The following is a 24,212-nucleotide window of genomic DNA, read 5'->3' as shown; positions in this document are numbered from 1 at the left end:
AGATGATTTTCAGGGAAGGGCTTTTATTTAACACCCTTCCCCGAAAATTCATCATGTGCTTGCCGGCAGCCCATTGCTTTCAATGGAGCCGGCTATATTGCCGGCTCCATAGAATTCAAAGGCCAAACATTGTTCTTCTCTGCCATAGCTCTTACAGCTGTGGCAGAGTAGAACGATCTTTAGTATATGTTCTTAATGTGGTTGGCGCTGCTGCCTCCGGCCACATTGAGCGCATATATAGAACAAAAGGCTTTGCCGAACGCAGATAGGCGCATTCTGCAAATCGTTGTGTCCTCTAATTTATCGCACATCCGCCAAAAAAACTGACATGTGCAAGCTCCCATTGGGATGCATTGGGTCTAGAGATCTGCATATGGCCAGCGCTGGTGCAGATCGGACACAAAAACACTAGTGTGACCAAGCCCTCACGCGATTATCAATGGGACTTTCTAATGTTTACAACGCAATGCAACAACAACACTGTGGCATCCGTTCCATTTTGGGAACATGAAAAGTCATATTGTCAATCTGGTTAGCCCACAAAAACATTGCAAGTGTATGTGACACCTAACTCTGATTTTGAGTGAATACCCACTCCTTTTTTTTAAAAAAATGCAAAATTCACTGGTTTCTTTTCTGCCGGGGGCTATGGGAATTGTCATATTAAAATGGCAAGGGCGCTAAATCTCAAGATCGCGCTACATTGCGAATTTGCGCTAACTCCATTTTAACATTACAAGTCCCATAGCCCCCTGCCAATGACACAATTGTGCTACTTTTGCTGTGAGTGAAAAAAATGTCATTGGTAGTCACCCTTTGATGTACCCTCCAAATTTAATAAAAACCTTTTTTTTTTTTTCATTGTCAGCTCCAGAACCCCCTGCATCTGCAACAACATCAGCAGAGGGATCCCCATGGAGCCTGCCTTCCCTGATGTCCCCACAGCCACTGGTGGAGGTGGAGCGACCCAGCATGGACCCTGACCGCCCTGTGACAGGTAAGGACGACACATGTGGGCCTACACACACTAACATCATGATCACATTTTTCTGTGAACACAGACTAGTAGACAAAGCAACACATTTACACATGCCTGATCGCTTGTCTTTCTCTTTTGTCACAGTGTGGAGAGATGTCCCCCCTGATGAGAGGGTGGCCTGGTACTTCCAGGAAATCCGTCTATGCCACCTGCAGATAGATTTTCTGCAGCGTGGCTTAGACAGAGTCCGGGAAAGGCTGGCCAACCTCCATGAGTGGGGAGTGCATCACTTCCCGACAAGGGAAACGAGGTCGCTCCCCTGGCAAGCAAGCTCCTCACAGTCCCAATCCACAGCATCGCCCTTGGACCTTTCCCAAAACTGAACCTGTTTGTGGGGGTGCCGAAGGGTCTGTGGCTGCCCATCCTGTCAGCTGGTCCATCACCTCTACAGCCGTGTTTTTTGCGACGTCCCCGAAATGACTTTTTTGAGCCATGTTGGCTCAGTCACAAGACTTTTCAACAAATTTAAGCCATGTTGGCTGAAAACCATTTTTTACAAAGTAAAAGTTTTCCAGAAAAAATACAAACAACCATGTGTTTTGATTTCTTTAATAATAAATCTTATTTGTCACATGCACAAGGTAATCAAGATTTAAGACTAGTAAACACACATAGTATGCTCGTAGGCAACTCATGCCTCTAACTTGGAACTCTTGGACGGTACAAAGGGTCCAGCAGAGATCCATGGTTACAGGCTGCATTGAGTGGTTTTTCTTGCATGTCACGGACAGCATTTCAACCCTCAATACTCATTTCTAACACATTTCACACAGTGGGACATGCAACAATAGTTAGAGAAAACACACAGTTAACGGGCTCAGTCACACGGGTGCATCGGCGCCTGTGTTACTGCAGCCAGTAGACGGCCGTACCTGAACACAGACCTATCTCTGCAGCACCAGGAGAAAGAACCTGTGACCGGCTTAATTTCCGGTCATGTGTTTCATCTGCGCTGGAGAGAGAAGGCCATCTTCAGGTAAGTCTTCTCAGTCACACGGCCGCATTGGCGCCGGGGTGCGGGTCCCGATGCACCCCTGTGACTGAGCCCTTAGGTGTTTGTAGTCTCTAATCTGTACAGGAACACATTTGCAGCCTTAAGCGCCCCCCCCCCCCCCCCCCCCACCACCACACTCAACAAATGAAAATACAAAATTCCATTTACGGGTTCCCTTAGCTAAGGGCCCCAAATGAGGTATTAGTTTACTACATTGCCCTACTTCAGCTAACTGTTTTAAAAGAGTGCCTCATTTTGAAAGGCCCTTTCCTATATGGAGCTGAAGGTGGGCAAGTTAGTCCAAGCTCGCAATCCACGTCAAGGATGCTCGTTACTTGCGAGTCCCTAACTAAGAGAATGTGCCAATAATCACCTACCAAAAAAGGGGGGGGGGGAACAGACAGCTTAAAAAAAAAAATTTGATCTTGAGAAACCAGCTCATCGGCTTCCTCGAGCATGTTCCAACTGCCACGGAAGTGCTCCCTGTGGAGATAGGAAATACTCCGTGAAGAGGTCCCTGACGAGGACAGCAGATTGTGCTGGCCTACCATGCTGCACAGCCTCCTCCAAAACTTCGCCCCCAAAAGCTGTGGGTAAAGGCTGCGGAACATTCAAAACTGTATCATGTCGCCGGCAGAAATTATGTAGAACCACACAGGCCCTAATTACCGCTGACACGTTCTCAGAAGCCAGCTGAATGGTACTTAGTAAGACTCGCCAACGATTAGCGAGAATACCAAATGCACACTCCACTTAACGCTGGGCACGTGTGAGGCGGTAATTAAAGACCTGCCTCCTGGTGTCAATGTTTCTGCGAGCAAAGGGCCGCATGACATTATTAGACAGGCCAAATGCCTCATCCGCCACAAAGACAAATGGGGCTGCTGTACCTGACGACCCAGGAAGGGCCTGAGGCGCAGGAATAGAAAGCTGCTGTTCCCTCATCCTCCTACCCATTCTGGACGTGCAGAAAATGCGTGCATCCCCAGCACTTCCAAAGGCCCCAATATCAAGCAGCAGGAATCGATAGTTACTGTCAGCGACAGCAAGGAGGACCACCGAAAAGAACTGCCGATAGTTAAAATATAGTGACCTCGAGTTAGGTGGCTTCAGGACACGAATGTGCTTCCCGTCCAATGACCCAATGCAGTTTGGGAACTGCGCAGTGCTCATAAATCCCTCGGCGACGTCCAGCCAATCTTGACGAGAGGGAGGAGCCATCACCAAAGGTACAAGACACTGCCAAAGGACGTCACAGGTCTCCCTGACGATTCCCCCAATGGTAGAGTGGCCAATCAAGAACTGCGAATGCTGCGAAGCATAGGAATTCCCAGTAGCCGGAAATCTGTGGGAGAAGAGGGAGAAAAAAAAGGTTAGAACTTTGCTACATGACATGCACTTTCTATATATAGAATGCATCATTTTACCAAAAATACTGCAAACATAAGGGCTCCTTGACACGGGCGAAAAAGTGGCGTGCTTTTGGAGCATTGCTACAATCCTACAAAATGCATATATTAGAAGCCCAGGGTTTGCTATGGGTTCCTACACACGAGATGTTTTGTAGCATACTACAAAACGACACACAAACCTCGCAGGTCCGGCGAAATTGCCCATGACACGTTAGGTTTGGTAGCCCATGTTTCTCTATGGAGCCTTCCTCTGTTGCATCGCATCGCACAAAAATGTGGCTTGCATGCGATGTGGTGCAGCTTTGACAGTACCAGATGCTACAAAGTCACGTGATTTTGTAGGGTCCGTTGCGAATTTTTAGCACTTAAAAAAATCATACAGTGCAGCGATGCAATATCGCAGCTATTTTCTCGCAGCCATGCAGTGTCGCCCGTGTGAAGGAAGCCTAATACTCAGACCAATACCAAACATGGTACATTGGCGCGCTGCCTTTTCGTCTAGCTCTTGGCTGTTGCCAAAAACATGTTTGCTATAGTAACCATCGCAAAATGTAAACTCATGCTCGGGGCTAACTACGTAAGCGCTACATCAAGTATTTACACAACACAAGAAGGCTTGCTCCCCCCCCCCCCCCAACACCAAAACAAAGGCTACAGAACAATGGTTGGTAAAAAAAATGGCCAAATAAGGAAAAAATAGACGCCTGTATTACTGCTTGAAGATTGTGCCATTATTTCTAAGCCGTCAAAGCACTACTAAGATTTGAAGAATGGTGATAGATCCACCATCACTTTGTGAGAAGCTCACCGTGGAACACAGGTGAGACTAATTATTCTGCTGCATCAACACTCCCTTGCTACAGACTAATCAAGTGCTGGCAAACACCCCTCAGCAAGATGAGGAAAACAAAGGACTGCAATAATCAACAATGGATCAGGAAGGGGTGCGGCCGATATACCTTGGCCTTGTCTGCAGGGGGAGGAGGATGAAAGAGCCAAGATGAGGAACTGAGCTCCTGCCCCTTGCCCACGCCTCCCCACTATTTGCTCTCAAAGTACCACTGCTTAGCTCTGCCCCCGTCCCGCAATTCCCATTGCTATTAGTGGTGAGGGGCGTTGAATGGGCAGGAGCTCAGTGCTCCAGGCATGTCCACTATTCCTCTTCCATCATCCTCCACCTGCAGACAAGGACAACGTATATCGGCTCAGCGTTAAAACACGAGGCGATATACGGTTGTCAGAATAAGCCCTAACATGTATAGACAAAGGTACAAAGGCTACACGGGGAAGGGATGAAAGATAACGACAGATGATGTGACCTCGAGACAGATGAGAAATTACCGCAGAGTGACCAGGAGTCTTTCCTCAGCAGAGATACTGTCATGCATGTTGGTATCTCTGTGCGTAATCCCGGCACGCACCACCTCCAGAAGTTCATTGAACATGCTGACCGACAAAAGGCAGTGAACCGGTCCGGGTACTGCCTCAGGTCCACGTACAGGGAGTGATACATCCCAATACGATCCCGCAGCTCCACCAGCGGATGCACCCAGTACCTCCTAGTCCTCCTCCTCCTCCTCCTGACCGGCCCAGGACTATAGCTAGCCCTAGGTTGGTCACTAGCAAGGTAGCTAGACACATCCTCTGGCAGACCAGCAGAAAGCCTAGATAGACGCACCATCAACCAGGTAAAGAAAATATCATCTGGCGAAGACATCTCTCCAACTCCAGTAATGTCACGCACACCCAGGAAGAACCAGAAGCAGAATGAAGAACAGGCCTCATTAGCAGCTATTTATAACACCTGGTTGTAGGCTGCAGCATGATTACTTGCACGGTGAAAAAGGTGCGAAAAAGTTCAGAAAAAAAAAGGTCTGGCCAGTCTGACATTCATGCGCATTTTGATGTGCACGGCGAAAAAGTGACGACAAAGTTCCGGCCATTCTAAGATTCATGCGCATTTTGATGCGCACTGCGATTTTACTCAGGTCACACGGGCGGTTTGCTGCGACGATAAACGCGACTAGGTGCAGATTTTTCCTGCGATTTTTTTTTTTTTTTTTTTTTTTTTTTTTTTTTTTTTTTTTTCCGGCTCCGGTCACGCAATTTGCGCATCCGTCATGCGATCCGCAAATTGCGCGAAAAACCGCCCGTCTGACCGAAACCTGAGTGAGAAGTTGCTCGCTGGTTGCTTCATTTTAGTGAGCTAAAACAACACAACTATTGGCTACTGAATGATTTCTTGCGCAATACCTTGTTGGTGTCTGTGTGCACACAGTACAACTATTGCCGAAAATCATAGTTATCAAAATTATTTTAAAATCAAATTATTCGGACGATAATCACCCCATATAAAGATACCTGTATTTCGTCCATATCTGCAGTGTGGCCGTCTTCTTTGTGCAGTAACATGGGCTCATCGGCGCCCGTGTGACTGAGCCCTAATACTGTAATTTAAAATGCATATAGAACAAACATACATGTTCAAGTGTTGTACTCTTCCATATGCAATCTATTTCACTCTGAATGGAGGTGTCACTCGACCATCATATCAGTTTCTCAAAGTGTCTAATTTTAATTCTTGTTGTATACCACCAACTAGAGATGAGCGAGCACCCAAATGCTCGGGTCCTCGTTATTCGAGTCGAGCTTTTCATAAAATTCGAGAGCTCTACTCGAGTAACAAACCCCATTGACTACAATGGGAGACTAGATCATTTTTGTATGTGGGACGCCACTGACACGGGCTGCGGCAGGGAGGGGCTGAAACAGGCACGTCACAGCGGGGAGGAGCCAAAAACTGGGACATGGTCGAGCATGGCGTGATGCTCATTCGAGTAACGAGCACCATCGAGTATGCTACTATTCGAATGAGCATCAAGCTCGCCAAAGTACGTTCGCTCAACTCTACCACCAACCTCTTTTTCTTGGAAATTGTTCCATTTATCAAGGATCATCATATATTTCTTAATATTTGATTATGCTGTGTAAGGAGATCTGACATTGCTGGTCCGGTTGATGTAGTATAATGCTCCTTGTGACCTTTAAACATCTTACTCATCTAAAAACCACAATTAGGTTTGGTAATAATGATAGCTGGATATCGCTGTAATATAAGAAAATTAATATTGTGGATACTGCATGAATTTTGAAGATATAATTTACACCGAATATGGTTCATGCTAGCTTGGATTTCTGGGCTACAGACAGAAAATAGTCTACTTCAAAAGCAATGGAACGTAAGTGAATATCATTTACTGCTAAAGTCCTTCGCTAAGTACCTGAATAAGTTAGTATCACAGTAGGTGCACTCTTGTAATACAGGGGGGGGGGGAAACAGAGTGAAGACAAACTCTATGGAGTTTCTTTTATTAAGTGAATATATCATACTTGCGTGAGCATACAAGAAGTCAAAGTCATCGCTAAGCTTTCCTTCAAAAAATGCCGTTCGCTATCCAAGCCCTGTATCTAAATACCTTGGCCAAAGAAATTGGCTTGTCGAATCTTACCCTGACACCAGTGTTTCCTTTAATCTGCCTGGAACATCTTAAAATCTCTTTCCATGCATGAAAAGTTTCTATCCCATGCACACTTCCTGAGTTCTCCCCTTAATGATCAGGCAGAGCACTCCTGAAATGCTCTGCTTGACCAAAGAGGGCTGTATATAGCTGAACACTTATAGTTGCTCTGTCCTCACTATTCCCTTCCTGCTTCACTCATCTCTATGATCAGTGCAGGGAGGAAACAGTCAGCTGAATGGTCTGTGTTCAGCTTCCTGCAACAGCCTGAGTAACATTGGAGCCTGGGGAAACGGGTACCCAATGGACAATCGGTAAGTACAAATTACCTATTCACTGGCCTCCACGAAGGATCCTTAACACCGAAAAAGGCAAAACCCAAAAATTCATTTCCCCCAGGATCCTTGGTACATGGGCCAGACCTGCCTTTCTGTCTGATGCCAGACAATTTGGGGCTCTGCTCAAAGATGGGTTATGCCTTATCATTACTGTCTAAGTGTTTGGGCTAAGTTCCCTATGGTTTGCTCCAGATGAGCTTTGTGTACTGTTTCCCTTTCATAAAGGCTTTTTATACATGTTCTGCATTTAGTATCACTCAGTAAAGCTTTATTAGGGCTGATTCTTGAGTGTTTCACAACCAGTATTTTGGTAACTATTTTGTGTTTTTAAAGTGTTTTTAATGTGTCAGTCTTTTTTGTTTATTACATGTATAATTTTACAATAAAGCAGTAGTTATCTTTTTGTTATTTGGGAGTAAGGTTTTCTTGTTTGGGTTTTGCCTTTTTTCTTCCATGCGTTCCATCTTATATTATACCCAACTGACGGCACCGTGGTCATTCTTTGGTGGTGCCCATCTTGCTCTCTTTGTTGGATCTTAAATTCCTTGACTGCTCTAGTCTATCACAAATCAAAACATTAACCCCTGAACTGCCTTTTACCACCTGGGATTCTCACAGTAACCGCTACCTGCCCTAGAACACCAGGAATCCTTACATTACATACTTGACTTTCTAGTGCACCAGGGGATACTGATATCAAACCATTCACTGTCCTAGACCACCAGGGATTTCAACGTTAATCTCTTCACTGTGTTAGAACACCACTTACATTTACACCTTAACTATCTTGGACCACCAAGGATTCTGATTGTAACTCCTTCACTGTCTTAGACTACCTTAAATCCTAGCATTAATCACTTTACTGCCCTAGAACACTAGAGATTCTGGCATTAACTTCTTCACTGTTTTACAACACTTGATATATTAACATTAACCCCTTAATTGCCTTAGATCAGCTAAGTATTACTTCTCTGTACATTAATTTTTATTTGATGCCTTTCTACATCACTACTTAGGGCTTATTCAGATGAGCAATTTTAACGTCCGAGTTTTAATGGGACACAACTCAGACCCATTAAAGTCAATGTGTGTATTCATATGTGATTTTTCTTTTTTTCATGGTCCAATGATCCATGTAATATAAATTATAGCATATCCTATTCTATATCTGCTGCAATTTTTGGACCAGAATTGCCCATTCAATTGGTTGAGTTAAAAAAAGGAATGCACTCACATGGCATGCATGTGCACTCTGCCAACCCCAGGCATACCTAAAGGACACTCTTTTGGCACATGCTGATTCACTGGAGCTCCATTAATATGTTAAACATTAAACACCAGGAGCTTTTTCCACGCATACCTCAAACATATAGTAGTGCTCAAACACAATTTGAACCTACCCCTAAAGGCACATTTACACGCAAAGATGATTGCTCAAAATTCGTTCAAAAGATAGGGAGATTGACAGTTTTAGTGATTGTTTTGCATAAGCTCCTAATGGTCACTAATGTCCATTAGCAGCTTATTACCTTTATTTGCATGTAAATGAGCCTCTCTGAGCTGTATGCAGAGAACAGCAGGTGGTCTGTTCTCTGCATACAGCTCCTTTTGTTCTGCTTTGAGGCTGCAAGCTGAACCCAATGTATTCGGTGCTCCCATGGAGAAACACAGAGTGCGGTCCCTGCTATCAGCTCACCCCCGAAAGATGGATTTTATGCTCACCTAAAAATCATCGTTCAGCCGAAAAGTAGATGATGGTAGCATTTACACGCAATGAGTATTGCTCAAAAACATAGTTTGCATGATAATCATTGTGTGTAAATAGGCCTTCAGGGTGGCTTCACATGGGACAATAATCGTCTGAATAGTCACTCAATAGAGGGAATGTAAGCAACAGTTGTTCTTTGTAAACACGGCCACCGATCGGGTGACGAGTGAAAATTCATTCACTAGTCCCTTTGTTTCAGCTCACTTAAAAATAGTCGTGGTTGCTTAATTATTGTATGGTGTAAACAGGCAATCATTTGTCTTTCAATGACTAGCCAATAATTTTGGAGGCAGGTGTGTGCTTCAGCAATCATTAAATTGTTCGTATAATAACAACCTGCTTAAGCGTCTGCTTTTAGCGACTATTTGGATGATAGTTGTCCCATATAAAGGCAACCTTAGTAGGAAAAGTGCCCAAGTCCCTAACTGACCGGTTCACTGAATGCAAAGTCTTAGAGGAAACCTTGCCTGGCACCCAGCATCCTTCCACATGTCATCAGCCTTCCCCACTAACTACATAGTACCCCTGAAAAGGGTACAAACATGTACCATCTCATCAGAAGAAGGTCAATGCACAACATCTGGTGATAAACATTTTCCGTAATTGTTAGATAGTAGTAAAAACTGAGAATTAGAGTACATTCTCTACAATCTCTGTTTTCTCTACAGATGATTTCCAGTGAATCCCTGATAGTTATTCTGCACAAAATATGTGTACAGCTGTAGTGAGTATAATACAAGTGTTTATAAGGGAAGAGAGATGTCATTTCAGGTGCGGGGTAAAGCAACTGAATGGCTTGGCACACTTGTGATTTCAGCTATTCATTTAATCTGAAATAGTTTTGAGTTGACCTTCATCATGTGAATCATTCATTATAATAGACCCTGGCAAGCTGCCAACCAGCTATCCAGCCGAGCCTTCTGACTACACATACATTATTGAAACATTTACAGATTGATGTTCTAGGGAAGATGTCCATTTTTAATTTGCTATTAAGAATTCTGCGCACAAATGCTCTTGGTCCAGTATTGAAGCCTTAGAACATCTCGGCAGTCTGATAAACCCTATAAAAGTGAATGTGGGCACATAGCATACTTAAAAACTTACCACTAATGATCGGTGCTTCCAGTCATCTCTCAGATCACAGCCATCCAGCATCTTGTAACATTTTATATATACACTGCCAGTACACATATTCAAAATGTCTTTACAAACTTACAATTCATGATATATCTGCTATGTCTGTCTTATTTTTTATGCCCTTTAGGCTCTGTCACTAGTGGTAATACAGCAGAAAGTGGGACTTCAGAATTAGAACCTGATGGGGCTAAAACACATAGGCAGGTAAGTGAGTCATCAACATATGACTTAGGCTCCTTTACAATGATAGAGTTCACTCGTTCACTCATACAGCCTGTTCATAGAGGCAGATGAATCGTTCGCAATTACATTCAGAATTGTGTTTGCATATCATTCAGTCGTTCACATTCACTGCTGCAGTGAATGCGAACGACTAAATTATCGTTGTTTACATGCAACACCATGCGAACAAATAAACGATCATTTTTATGCCTGCATAAAATAAACGACGGAAGAGAAGCAAACAAAATCTCATTCATTGTTCAATCGTTGGGTGTGTTTAAATGGAACTAACAGCCCCCTGAAAATAAGACAGGGTCTTATATAAATTTCTGCCCCAAAGGATGCATTAGGGCTTATTTTCAGGGGATGTAAAATTGCTGCATTTTTACAGCGCTTTTCATGCAGGTCAGCTGAGTCACTTACCCAGCAGGTTGGGTCCAGGTCCTTCCCGCTGGTTTCCAGAACCCCGACGCAGTTTCCGCAGTCCTCGGCCATCCACACAGGATCAATTCCTGGTTACAGGAATAAATTCCGCCTCCACTAAGTGATGGCTGTGATTGGCTCTTCAAACGCTGCATTGATTTGTTTTTTGAGTGCTGCTCAAGCAATCACAGCTATCGCTTGATGGAGGCAGGATTTATGAATTGGCTGGGCTGCGGCTCACAGTTCTTCTATAAAATGAAAACTATTTGTCCTAGAAACCTGATCATGGTCTCATTTTATTGATAATGTTCTTACTTACAAATATTACTTTTTGTGTGTGACTCATAGATTTGAAGATATTAGGCAATTTTCAGGGCCTTGCGTGTTCCAGGTCTTCAAATGAATGGTATGTTGAATGTGAGTTGAGGTCTTACTTTCCTTGTCACAGACTACTTGTTGTTCTTAGGGAAGGGACCCTTTCTAAAAGGACAAAGGGAACATCCCTACCAGATATCTTCCCTTCGGCTCTTGGGGTAAGGACATGTGTGGCGAATGGCAGGAAGCGCAGTCAATATTTAAATTTCAAGTGGTAAAATTTGTATAGTTTTTTTTTTCAGTTCTAACTTTGAGTGAAAATGGATTCAGAACCTTCATATTCCAAAGTGGCAGCTAGCATGAGTTTAGGACTAGAGATGAGTGAGCATACTCATCTGAGCTTGATGCTCGTTCAAGTATTAGGGTGCTCGAGATGCTTGTTACTCGGGACGAGCACCACACGGTACTCGTCTCGATTAAACGAGCACTGACCATTGAATTCAATGGAGCCAGCAATACAGCCGGCTCCATTGAAAGCAATGGGCTGCCGGCTAGCGCGGGATGAATTTTCGTGAAGGGCTTAAAAATATAAGCCCTTACCTGAAAATCATCCTAAAATGTGTAAAAAGTAAAAAAAAATATATACTCACCTTGTCCCGGCAGAACGATGTTAGCCCATTGAATTCAATGGAGCCGGCAATACAGCAGGCTCCATTGAAAGAAATGGGCTGCCGGCGATCGCACAATTAATTTTCGGGAAGGCTTAAATATATAAGCCCTTCCCTGCAATTCATCCAGAAATGTGTAAAAATAAAAAATATATATATATACTCACCTGGTACCGTCAGATGGAGTTCAGCTGCGGCCAGCTGGCAGTTCTCCTGAACTGCTCTCTGTAGTATTCAGCAGCTGGGGATTTAAAATCCCCGCCTGCTGAATGAGCTGCCTCTGATTGGTCACAGCCTGACCAATCAGAGGCAGATCTCACTCACACCCATTCATGAATTCATGAATGGGTGAGTGAATGCTGCCTCTGATTTGGCTCAGCGCAGCTCTCAGCTGAATGACAGCAGTTCAGCACCACAGTGCAGGGGACAGCAGGAGAAGACGCAGCTGTGCCCTGGCAGCTGAAGGGAGGTGAGTACCTATTTTTTTTGTTTTTTAAATCCCTTTTAATTCATTTCCAGGGAATGGCTTATATGTAAAGCCCTTCCCTGAAAAAAGAATTCAGGTGTGCCAGCGGACCATTGTCTTCAATGGAGTCGCCGGCAGCAGCAGCGGCTCCATTGAAGAGAATGCCTGCATTTTTATTCTTTTTTACACTAAAATCTTTCTTTTTCAGGTAAGGGCTTATATTTTTAAGCCCTTCCCGAAAATTCATCCCGCGCTCGCCGGCAGCCCATTGCTTTCAATGGAGCCGGCTGTATTGCCGGCTCCATTGAATTCAATGGGCTAACATCGTTCTTCTCTGCCACAGCTGTTACAGCTGTGGCAGAGGAGAACGATCTTAATGCTGACATAATTTTTTTTTTATTTTCACACATTTTAGGATGATTTTCAGGTAAGGGCTTATATTTTTAAGCCCTTCCCGAAAATTCATCAATTTCACAAATGAAAACCTTAGCGGAGCACCAGTCATATACAAAAATGCTCGAGTCGCCCATTGACTTCAATGGGATTCGTTACTCGAAACGAACTCTCGAGCATCACTGAAAGTTCGACTCGAGTAACGAGCACTCGAGCATTTTGGTGCTCGCTCATCTCTATTTAGGACATAAAATCAAAAGTTTTTTGATCAGGTACGCATCTCATCAGAATTACTGGTAGTAAGTTACCATCGAATTTTCAAGTGTTGAAAAGTTTGTTTTATAATATGCACCAAGTCAAACTGAGCATCAAAGAAGCTTCAAGACCTACTATGCAAGCAGTATTAAGTTTCTCGGAAAAATCTACAATTCCAACAAGACACTTAAAAGATCGTGTTGCGAAGCTTGAAAAACTTTATGAACAGTGGAGAAAACTGAAAGAAATGCTGGCAGTAATTCAAGTGCAGCTCAAAATGAAAAGGTGGAAGCCTTCAAGTCAACCCTTGACCTTTTTGAAATTATTCATCAGGATACACTTATCAATACTACTGAAGTAGACAGGGCATTTTTGTTACTCCAGAGACAAAAGGGACGTTCTGGCTGCATGGGAGGAGTTGACTTGAAATTTGTGCAAGCAGAAAAACAAAGAGAGGTAATCAGCTCAGATTGCAAGATTGGAAAACAGATTGGAAAGTAGGTGTATTTGCTCTCTTTTTTAATATTTCCTTTCCACCTTTTAAATCTATACTTTAACAACACGTATTTGAGATATTTTTTATTGAATGTCGTTTTATTAGAGATACTAATAGGTTATTTTGCGTTTTTTATTTTTCAGGCAACAAAGAAGTAGACTTAGACTTTCTTCTATGCAGCTCATCAGAAAACAAGGAGCCGACACAAGATGAATTTGAGGACATCCCAGGAACACATCAGGAAGAGGAGCCAAGTGCAAAGAAAATGAAGTACTCTTGAGGAAGTAAAGAAATTTTTACCAAAAAGTTGTCATTGTTGGATAGGTGTAATTTTTTGGACAGGGACGTTAGGTGAAAATGTAGCCATTTTAGCCTTAAGTGGGAGTACAGTGCAACTTCGTAGACAACATATTCGACAGGAAAGGGCCCAGCTAATTAAAAGTAGGTTTAAAAATTCGGATTTAGCGGCTGTTGTTTTACACTTGGATGGAAAATTGCTTCCAGATATTTTGAATAGAGAAAGTGTAGAGAGGCTAGCTATTCTTATTAGCTGTGGGGAAGAAGATCAATTGATAGGAGTACCTCAGCTTGAAAATAGTATGCGGATCACTCAAGCAAAAGCTGCATTCTCTGAAGTAGAAGAGTGGGAGGCTGTTGTAAAAATCGAAGCAAGGTGTTTTGATATCACTGCTGTAAACACAGATTGTATCGGAGGAACATGTGTTCTGTTAGAACAAGTGTTTGGGAAAAATCTTTTATACCTCGCATGTTGTCACCACATTTTAGAAGTCTAGTTAAAGGCAGTGTTCAATTGCAAAATTGGCTCTACCACTAGCCCTCAACCAGATATTCTTTAAAAAGTTTCAAGCTAAGTGGTCTAAAGTAGACAAGGGAAAATACAAAAGGGGTATTGAGGATAAATATATTAAAAACAAAATAAATGATCCTGAAGAGATTTCAAGCTTTCTTTTGAACAACTAAAACAGCAGTAGCCCAGGGATGACTATGAAGATCTTTTCAAATTAGGTTTAATTTTTTTATGGGATGTACTACTGAAGAAGAAATTTCCTCCAGGGTACCTGGTGCCATTCATCGTGCTAGGTGGATGGCCAAAATCATTTATTTGCTAAAAATGTATCTTTTTAGGGATCAGTTTCCTTTGAATGATGTGGAAAAGAATGGAATAGGCCCAATGTGTTTGTTGTTAATATTTACGTGAAAGCTTGGTTTAATCCCCCAGGGCGGCTATGGCCCCCAACCATGATTTGCAATTGTTAAAATTGCTTTTAAATTCTAAAAAAAAATGATAAAGCGGTATCAGAGAAAGCAGTAGGCAAATTTATAAATCACATGTGGTATCTAAATTCAGAACAAGTGGCATTTGGGTTTTTTGATACAACTTTGAAGGAAGAGGTTAGAAAAGAATGGTTTTAAAATTATCTTTTCGAGACCAGGAGGTTGAAAATGAATTAGATGACAGAAATGTAAGAGCACAATTCAGCCTTGAAGCACATTCGCTGCTGATCAAGGAAATAGATTTTTTTATTCCTCCTCAAATTTTTGATTTTTTTAAACGGTTCAAAATTGTAACCTCATTTTTGGAAAGTGATCCAGTTGTTTGATTTGAAAACCCTGATTTCTTGAAAGGTAAAATTTCACCAGTTCTTGTTACAAGTTGTAGCAGAATGTAGGAAACTTTACCCTGATACTGCAAAAGCCACCCTCTATAAGCTTCTTCCTGATGTTTAAATCATGTAAAATTTAAGTAAATATTATTTCTTTAGTTTTTATAGTTGGTACAATACACTTTAATAATCTTTTTTGTATGCATATTCTTCTATCTTGTAATAAATCGTCTTTTTTGTGTGAAATACATTTCTTGTAATTTATTCAGATTTCTATTCTTCTCATACAATACCCTTTTTCATCTTGGGTTTGCCAAATTGTCAATGAAAAACAGATACAGTGCCTTACATTAACTGTTTTTCAATTCTAAACATGATAAAAGAAATTCATGGACATTAAAATCAGAGATAATGGCATGTAGCCATGAACTTAAGTTTTCAGGAAATATCGATTTTGGGAATGCAGAACACGACCAGCACTGAAAATGTATTAATATCCATCTACCTAAGAAGGGGCTAAAGTAATATTTGTGGACAAAAACATTTTCAATAAAATGAGGTCAGGTTTCTAGGACAAATAGTTTTCATTTTATGGGTGAAGAACTGTGACTTTTTTAACAAAATCTCTCTAAAAACATAACTTCAAGGTTGATGAGGCACGTGTTAACGTTATCCAACTGACCAGAAACTTTCAGAAACTAATTTTGTTACAAAATGGCAACTTTTGGGAGGGTCACCCATAAAACAATTGAACATTGATTTTTTTTGTGACCACCCTATGACCACCTTGAAACATTTATTGAGGACACAAAAAAAACAGCAGGGGGCGCTATTCTAACATTAGTCCTGGAATATCTGGGAACAGAAACATTTTTTTAATAAGAATAAATGCAAAAATATTTATAATTATGGTTGAACTTACAACCCCAATTCAAAAAATGTTGGGATGCTGTGTAAAATGTAAATAAATGTTAGGAAAAAAATGAAATGATTTGGAAATCTTATATTACCATGTTTTATTCATTTCAGAAGTTTAAAGTGAGACATTTTTTAATTTTGTTATAAGTAAAAAAAAAACTCATTTAGAGACTGATGGCAGCAACACATCACAGAAAAGGTTGGGACAGGGTTAACAAAAGGCTGTAAAAGTAAGTGACACTAAACAGCTAGAGGGTCAACTTTTTTTACTAAGTCACATAACTGTGTATAAAAAGAGCATGTTAGAGAGTCAGAGTCTCTCAGAAGCAAAGATGGTCAGAGATTCACCAAGATCAAGATCTAATTTCAAGATTTGAAATTATTTTTGGAAACCACAGATGCTGTGTTGTGCATACTCAAGAGGAGAGGGACCATCCAGTTTGTTATTAGCGCACAGTTCAAAAGCCTACATCTCTTATGGCATAGGGTTGCATTAGTGCCTATGGCATGGGCAGCTTACATATCTTGGAAGGGACTTTCAATGCTGAGCAATATATAGAGCTTTTAAAACAACATATGCTTCCAACCCAACAACTTTCTTTCAGTGAAGGCTTTCTACATTTCAGCAAGACAATGCTAAACCACATACTGCACCCATCACAACAGCATAGCTGCCCAGAAGAGTCCGGGTGCTAAATTGGCCTGCCTGCAGTCCAGACTCTTCATTAAGAGAAAACATTTAGTACATTATGAAATGAAAAATCTGGCAAAGTGCTCTATGTTCTATTGTGAATAACATTATATGAGACTTCAAGATCTTTTTCTCACATTTATTTACATTTTACATAGCGTTCCAACTTTTTGGGAATTGTACGTATAAACAGTATTTTCATGGGAAAACCCCCATAATATGTTAACCTGTAAAGGAAAAAAACATTTAATGGTTTATATACAGTCTTTATTTTTTTTTTGTAAATACTTTGCATAGGGACCAATGTCCATGGGTGGATTTGTGGGAGATCCGCAGTTCAAGCTGCTCATAGGGAAGCATGGGCGTCTGCACTTCAATTTTCAGTTTTCCGCATGCGGATTTGTTTTCCGGATTCTGCATGCGGAAAACAAATCGCAGCACGCTTCATTTTAGTGTGGTTCCCACATGAACGGCTTCTATTGAAGTCAATGGAAGCCGTCCGATCAGAGGCCTGGATTCCGCGGAAAGAGCAGGAGAGCTGGCCGGCACTTCTGCACACATCTGCAGTTCAGAAGAAAGAAGACACAGACAGATAAGCAGGGTCGCCAGCCGCGGACAGGGTCGGATTCCGCTGCAGGCTCCCGCATGCGGAATCCGACCCGCTGTGGACATGAGGTCTTACTTATATTGTTTGATTCCTACAGAACGCCGTCAGTAGCGGTGTTCTGGCTCCGCCCCCTTCTACGCATCATCACGTAGCTCCGCCCCATCACGTGTGCCGATTCCAGCCTCCTGATTGGCTGGAATCGGCACGCGTGACGGGGCGGAGCTACGCGATGACGCGTAGAAGGGGGCGGAGCCAGAACGCCGCTCGTGCCAGACCGAGCCGAAGGCGGAAGACCCTTCTGTGCAAGCGCGTCTAATCGGGCGATTAGATGCTGAAGTTAGACGGAGCCATGGAGACGGGGACGCCAGCGCAGGGAAGGTAAGTGAATAACTTCTGTATGGCTCATATTTAATGCATGATGTATATTACAAAGTGCATTAATATGGCCATACAGAAGTGCTTAACCCCACTTGCTTTCGCGAGACAACCCCTTTAAGATTGGTCAAGCTAAAGTTATCTGCTTCTGACAACTTATGTGTATAGCCAGTGTTACTTTTTAGTTTCCATGTGCAAATACTGTACAGACACTGTCAAGTTTCCAATGCTGAAATGGTCCAGTATTGCAGCCTGCAGAACCCAGACCTCAAATTGTCGCTCCCCTCTACTAAAAACATATATCGTTGAGTTATTAAAGTTAAAGAAATGTATATGAAACTCCCTTTCCAGTGCTGGAGTTTGGTATCTGTAATCTTTCACCATTAAACTTTCTGTAGGATAGAAGAAGGCCCTACATATCTACCTGCAAGTCTAGAGTGGTCATCTCTATCTAATGCTGAATATCTGCCTGAAGCCATTAGTAGGACTCCCAAATATATACTTAGAGTGAGAAACTTCCACATTAAGTTACCCTTAAATATCAGATTAATAACAATTAGAGATGAGCATTGTCCTTAGCGAGTACCTGCCCGCTCGGAAGAAAAGGTTTGGCTGCCGGCGCGGGTGAAATGTGAGTTGCGGCAGTGAGCAGGGGGAAGAGAGGGAGAGAGACATCTCCCCTCCGTCCCTCCCTGCTCTCCCCCGCCGCTCCCCGCCTGCTGCCAGCAGCCGAACCTTTTCTTCCGAGCGGGCAGGTACTCGCTAAGGGCAATGCTCGATCGAGTAATTGCCCTTAGCGAGTATGCTCGCTCACCTCTAATAACAATACATCCTGTTGAAATCAACAAACTCGCTGACAATCAAATATGCATGGAAGCTTCCCACAATGTCATAGATGTTGAAAAAACAAGGATCAACTATATCCGATTCTTTAATTCAGTCAGAAATTAGGGCATTAAGAAAGTTATCTGACAGCCTCTTATCTCCCACTTCCCATTGAAATAAACATAAGGTGGTCAAGATTGTTAGTTGTCACTTAAGGTGCTTTTACACGAAACGATTATCGGTCAAAAATTTCACTGGATTGTTCGAATTTGAATGATAATTATTCAGTGTAACCACGGCCACCGATCGAATGATGAACAACAATTTGTTCATTGATTGTTTATTTTATGCAAGCATTAAAGTTATCGTTGGCTCATTCGCTCATCGTTTGGTTTAAACACCGATCATTCAGTCATTCTCATTTACTTATACAGTGAACTGAACGACTGAACAATCCCGTTAAAAAATTTAATTATTTATCTTTGTGTTTAAACTGATCGCCCGGGCGAATGAGTTATCATGTAAAAGTACCCTTACCTATTTTGTATGTATGGCCGGTTTTAACCCTAGTCTTATCCATGTGCAGAGAGCGCCCAAAAACAATATATCAGTATCATTCTGTACAAGTATGGCTATAGGAATTAATGGAGCTAAGTCATGTACTTAAAGATTATTGCATGCAAAGAATTTTTAAGTATCTTTCTTTATCATATGCTTATGTGCTACACTTCCTCTGTTTTAGCATCCTCTGAGTTGTGAAAATGGAAAAATGGAAGCCTCCACCTCAATTTGTGAATTCTGTCACTTGCCAAAAAAACGCCTTCCATCCGTTGAACAACTTGCATCAGAACCCGGCAGCATGGTAAATACAACAGTAGGCGGAGGTTGGGCAATGAGGCATTTTAATCCACATGGGCCTTTAGATTCACTCTTTGTTGTGTAACAGGTTGCAGTCATCACAGTACCTTTGTAATAAATAGTGCTGGAGTAGTCCTTTGCATGAAGCCTCAATCGGACTTCAGATTAGGTCACTGAAAAGATCAGAGTTCAGGATATCTACATTGGCCAATGTAGAGTACACAATATAGAGAGATCGGCACAGTGGAGTCTGAACAGAGATGGCCAGTCCCCTTTATTTATGGTTTTTTAAAATGAGAGAGCACTTTAAAGCATCATTTGACGCAACACTAATCGTTCAACGACAATCCGGTGTTGATCATCAATCATAACATAAAGTAACAAATAATAGATAGGTAAGGTAGGCATAGGTTATTGTAAAAAAAAGAGGAATGATGCGCAAACTGGGTTAAATATGTATTTCTGCTAGAATACTCTACTGTGCATGGCTACTACTGATAATGAACCGACTCAAGGCCATGTTCTTGGAGACAGCACAGTATACTAGAACAGAGAAGCGATATTTAGATTACATTACTGGCTAAAGGTGGTTCCACACCTGTGCCCAGAGTTCTGCTTTCCTGTACCATTCGGGAAGCAGAAAAGAGGAACCCCCATGGCCATATAGCTCCATCTCAGGACGGAACTGAATAGTGCCGAATGGACCCCGTTGACTATAGTGGGGTCTGTTCAGTTCCTGCTCAGCTGCCCGAAGAATCGACTAGAAAATGAAAACACTAAATATTAACATACTTTATCACTGGCAAAGGTCTCTACCACTGTGTGGACTTGGTAATTCTGGCAGTGAGAACTTCTGAGGCTCGCTGAGTCATCTTACAAACAATCCAGGGTGTATACTGTGTACCTCTAGTAAATGCAAAATAGTTCTCATCCAGGATGACATTTGCATGTCCGTTTTCCAGGGAGCATCCCCTGGCCTATACCTTTGCCAACTATCAGTCTCCACAAGGATCAGGAACGCTATCTTTTCTCCCTAGGGAGAACACCTAGAAGGTGAGTGAGTTGACTTATAAGGCCATTCATGCTCCTCTGAGTAATATGCAGATAAGGAAGATGGAACAATACCTCTGTAGGGCCACCTATTGGAAGGCAGCATTCTTGCAACAATAAGGTATAGTTCCATCTCCCTTATCTCCACAAGGAGAAGCAGTTGTCCCCTCCCAAACAACCTCTATAATAGTCACTCGGAGATTTTTGCAGTAAAAAGTAGAGCAGATGCCCATAGCAATCAGTTCCAGCTCTCATTTATAACTGACCCTTTGAAAAATGATAGCTGCAACCTCATTGGTTGCTGTGGGTAACTGCACATCCTTTCCTTTATGCCAATTTTTATGAATATTCCCCAACTATCTTCTTTGGTGACTGTCCAGATAGTTGATAATGCTGGCTACAATGCCTTTTCGGCTTTACGCATGTCTGACATGTCCCACTGCACAGTATACTGATGGGGCAGGATTCTGGCACCAGTCATGTCCCTTCTCCAGTTCTTACCGTACTTTCTTTATTTCTCTGAATTCACTTGAGGTTCGTCTGAAGTCTATAATAAAAACAATATATTGATTATTCAGAATCTGTCATTCATTTTAAGTTTCTGTAAAACTGTTTCTCGAAAGTAGTCATCCTTTTAAATGTAGATATTCACTCCTCTGAATACAAGACACCATTTATCGGTTCTTTCACCTTCATCATTAATGTTCATTTGCAGCCTGCCAATTATATTGGGCTCCTCTCCACTGAATTGCTATGAAAATAAAGCACTTGAATGCATAATATGTAATAAGATTACCTGCTTAGTTTTAGTTTATGCAGTACTAGAACCATCAACTATTATGGTCATGTCAAGATTTTTGCACCAATGTTCCAAGCTTTCTGGATTAGATTAAGTACAACAGTTCACATTCAATTTGTTATTATACAGTACATTTATGGTTACTTCTTCACGATCATCTCTCTTAATTTTATGACTTACACTTTGCAAATCAATGTTACAATCTGTTACTTTAATTAAATGGGCAAATGTATTCTATAAAGTTTCCTCAAGTCAAAGATGGCTAATTGAATTCAAAGTTGGAGATGTATCAAATCTGTGGGGAAAATTTGCGAGCTTCCACAATTGATTTGCTCATCACTGATCTCTTAACCATAAATGCCCCATGTTATTTCCTGCAAAGGAATGTCCCTATAGATAAACTAATCAGAGCTCCTGCATTGTGATATTAATGGCAACTACCTTCAGAGGAAGTAGCATAAGGACAGATTTGCGTACTCAATACGGAGAAAATAGAACGCATTGATTTTAGTTAGTTCATTCATATAAGCATATTTTGCTCTCACATTTTGTTTGCACAAAAAAACATGCAACATGCTGTATTTTGTGCACGTAACTGCGCATGATAATCGTACAGTTTAAACAAAAGCCAATGACTGAACGATGAACGAAAATCATGGGGTTCTTGTTTGTCGTTCATTTTCAGCCGGCATAAAAATCAGTGCTGCTTGTTCACTTGTCAGGCAGTTTAAACACGGATCATTCTGTGTTTCACATAGGATAAATAAATAAGCCCCGTCTTGTGTGAAAACAGAGGTAGCTGTGTGTTTCCTCGCTCTCAGGCCATATGCCTAACCTAAGGAACCTGAGATCTCTAGTTTGGGGTGACCCCTACTCCCAACAGATCGTCTTGGTTCCTCAATAACTACCAGCCTGATGCCTAGGAGGATCTTAAGGGCAAGGAGAGAATTTACTGTATTGCATGGTAAGCTATTGCCTTACTTCTTTCTCCCCTGCTCCTGGAGAACTTTCCTGTTCCGTTGGGAGGTTAGTAACAGAGATACCCAGAACCCAGAGTCCTCAACCTTTGCTACTATATTTGTACTTGAGTCTTTAGGCATGTGAATCAGTGAATAATTGAAATCAAAATTGAGGTAGTGGTATGATCCTTCACTTGTCAGTGTAAATCTGAGATCAGATTTCTGGCATGTCCAACTGATTGCCTGAGCGCCCCAATGCTGATAGGGAAGGTTAATCAGGTAGCCACTCAAGGAGACAGAGAGAAGTGGCAATCTATAAAGCTGTCCACATGATTGTGTTAAAGGGCCCCACAGTTCTGGCTGTTGACCTAAATGAGGCAACACTGGACAGGGACTGTTTTGTGTCACGTCCAAAGTAGTGGTGTTCTATCATACTGTTAGGGACACCACATAGTAAACAGTAGATTTTGGGGTTCACAGATAAAGTTTGTGGCATTGGAAAGACTCAAAATAGGAAACACCACAGAGGGCTAGAGTTATTTGAAATGTAATTAGCATGCATTTCTGAGGAAGAGAACTAAAGGGAGGGCTTGGCAACATATGTAGCAGAAACATAGGTATAGCAATAGGGGTGTAATTACAACACGACTATAGCAATATTGCTATCTAATTTAGGCTTTATGTTTTTGTAAACTTTTAGACCATACAGATAAGGGAACCCTGGTGGGAGGAACGAGTCGGGTGCTTCTAATAGCCTGAATTTTGGGGTGCTGCTAGAAAACACTCCAAACTTATCAACTACATCAGGTGATAGACAAGGGTTATAAGTTAGTGGAATGACTGGAATCTAGTTGGATTCAATATCAGACCGGTGCTACTGTTCATCCTCTCTGTTTAAAAATTCTGAAAGATAAAATTACCTTAAGAGGCTGACTACCTAGAGTGAGTCCAAAACTTGACACAAGAAGGTGTAATAAGGGAAAACAATGGTAACCCAGGTATAGCCAGAATGGGGGTGGATCTGAAACTCAACTCAACACAAGTAGGTGTCGTAAGGGAGAACCAAGAGCAGTAAGGTGTCAGTGAAGACCAAGATGGCTATGGATCTAGCTAGCTTACAAGAAGGAGCCTGGGCTCTTAAGGCAAAGGAGAAAGTGTTTAAAAAGAGCAGGATGCCTATAGAAGGCGCACAAGATACATGGTGATGGGAGGGCTTCATAAGAGAAAATGGTAAGTGAATGGAGAACAAATGAGGTTAAAGGTCACGAACAAGCTTGCAAAGTGTTGCAGATAATAAGGAGGATCATTATGAATTGATTAAATGGCCATCTCTAACTCTTGTGCAGGCACTGCACCAGAGAACCCAGGCACAGCTCAGCCCCAGGAAGTCCAGGGTCTGACACTATACCTATGCCTAGACTGTCACCAGTGATTTATTAAATAGGTCTATCACTTCGCCGTCCACTAACCCCTTTAAAGAACAGGCCAAGAGTATATCACTGTCTATTCCTCAGTCCAACTCTCAAATACCCTAAAAACAGCCAGGGTGGCTTTGTATAAAATATAAAGCATGTAACTCAACCCAAAATGAATAATAACTGTAAAAATTCAAGCGTTTACCATTGTATGTTGTTCCACTATGTTTGTGTTTCTTTTTAGGTACTGTATGTTGTTTCAGCAGCAACATGTGTTGTCATGGCTATCTAATTTAAATTGGTTTATAGCCAAAGTAAATCTACATAGTATTTTTCTGAGTCATTTTCATTTTATTCTTTTTATTGTTTCAACCTTTTTTATTTGTACGAGTAAAGAGGATGAACATGGCCATTCATTAACATATGTAATACTATCATACAGTAAAAAGTATTAGCTTTGCTTTATTGTTGAATATTTGGATCCCAACTACTTAAAGGGGTTTTTCATGGAAATACTATTGATGACCTATCCTCAGGATAGTTGATTGGCCAGGGTTCGCCACTCGGGACTTCAACCGATCAGCTGTGCGGGCGGATGCTGTCAGTGCCGCAATAACAGAGATCGGAGTGGAAGCCTCCAACG

General features: G+C 41.9%; 1 protein-coding gene across 1 annotated transcript in view; it reads left to right on the top strand.

Annotated features, from left to right (window-relative positions):
• Positions 1-24,212, top strand: part of ERICH6B (glutamate rich 6B) — a 209,361-nt gene that overhangs the window by 113,834 nt on the left and 71,315 nt on the right. Inside the window, exons 6-8 of the mRNA XM_066582023.1 lie at positions 869-997; positions 10,337-10,413; positions 19,231-19,350. Coding sequence (XP_066438120.1) covers positions 869-997; positions 10,337-10,413; positions 19,231-19,350 — 326 coding nt within the window. The remainder of the gene's footprint in view (positions 1-868; positions 998-10,336; positions 10,414-19,230; positions 19,351-24,212) is intronic.

Source organism: Eleutherodactylus coqui, chromosome 1, assembly GCF_035609145.1.
Source record: "Eleutherodactylus coqui strain aEleCoq1 chromosome 1, aEleCoq1.hap1, whole genome shotgun sequence".
Lineage (NCBI taxonomy): Eukaryota > Metazoa > Chordata > Amphibia > Anura > Eleutherodactylidae > Eleutherodactylus > Eleutherodactylus coqui.
This window is presented reverse-complemented; position numbering and strand designations above follow the sequence as displayed.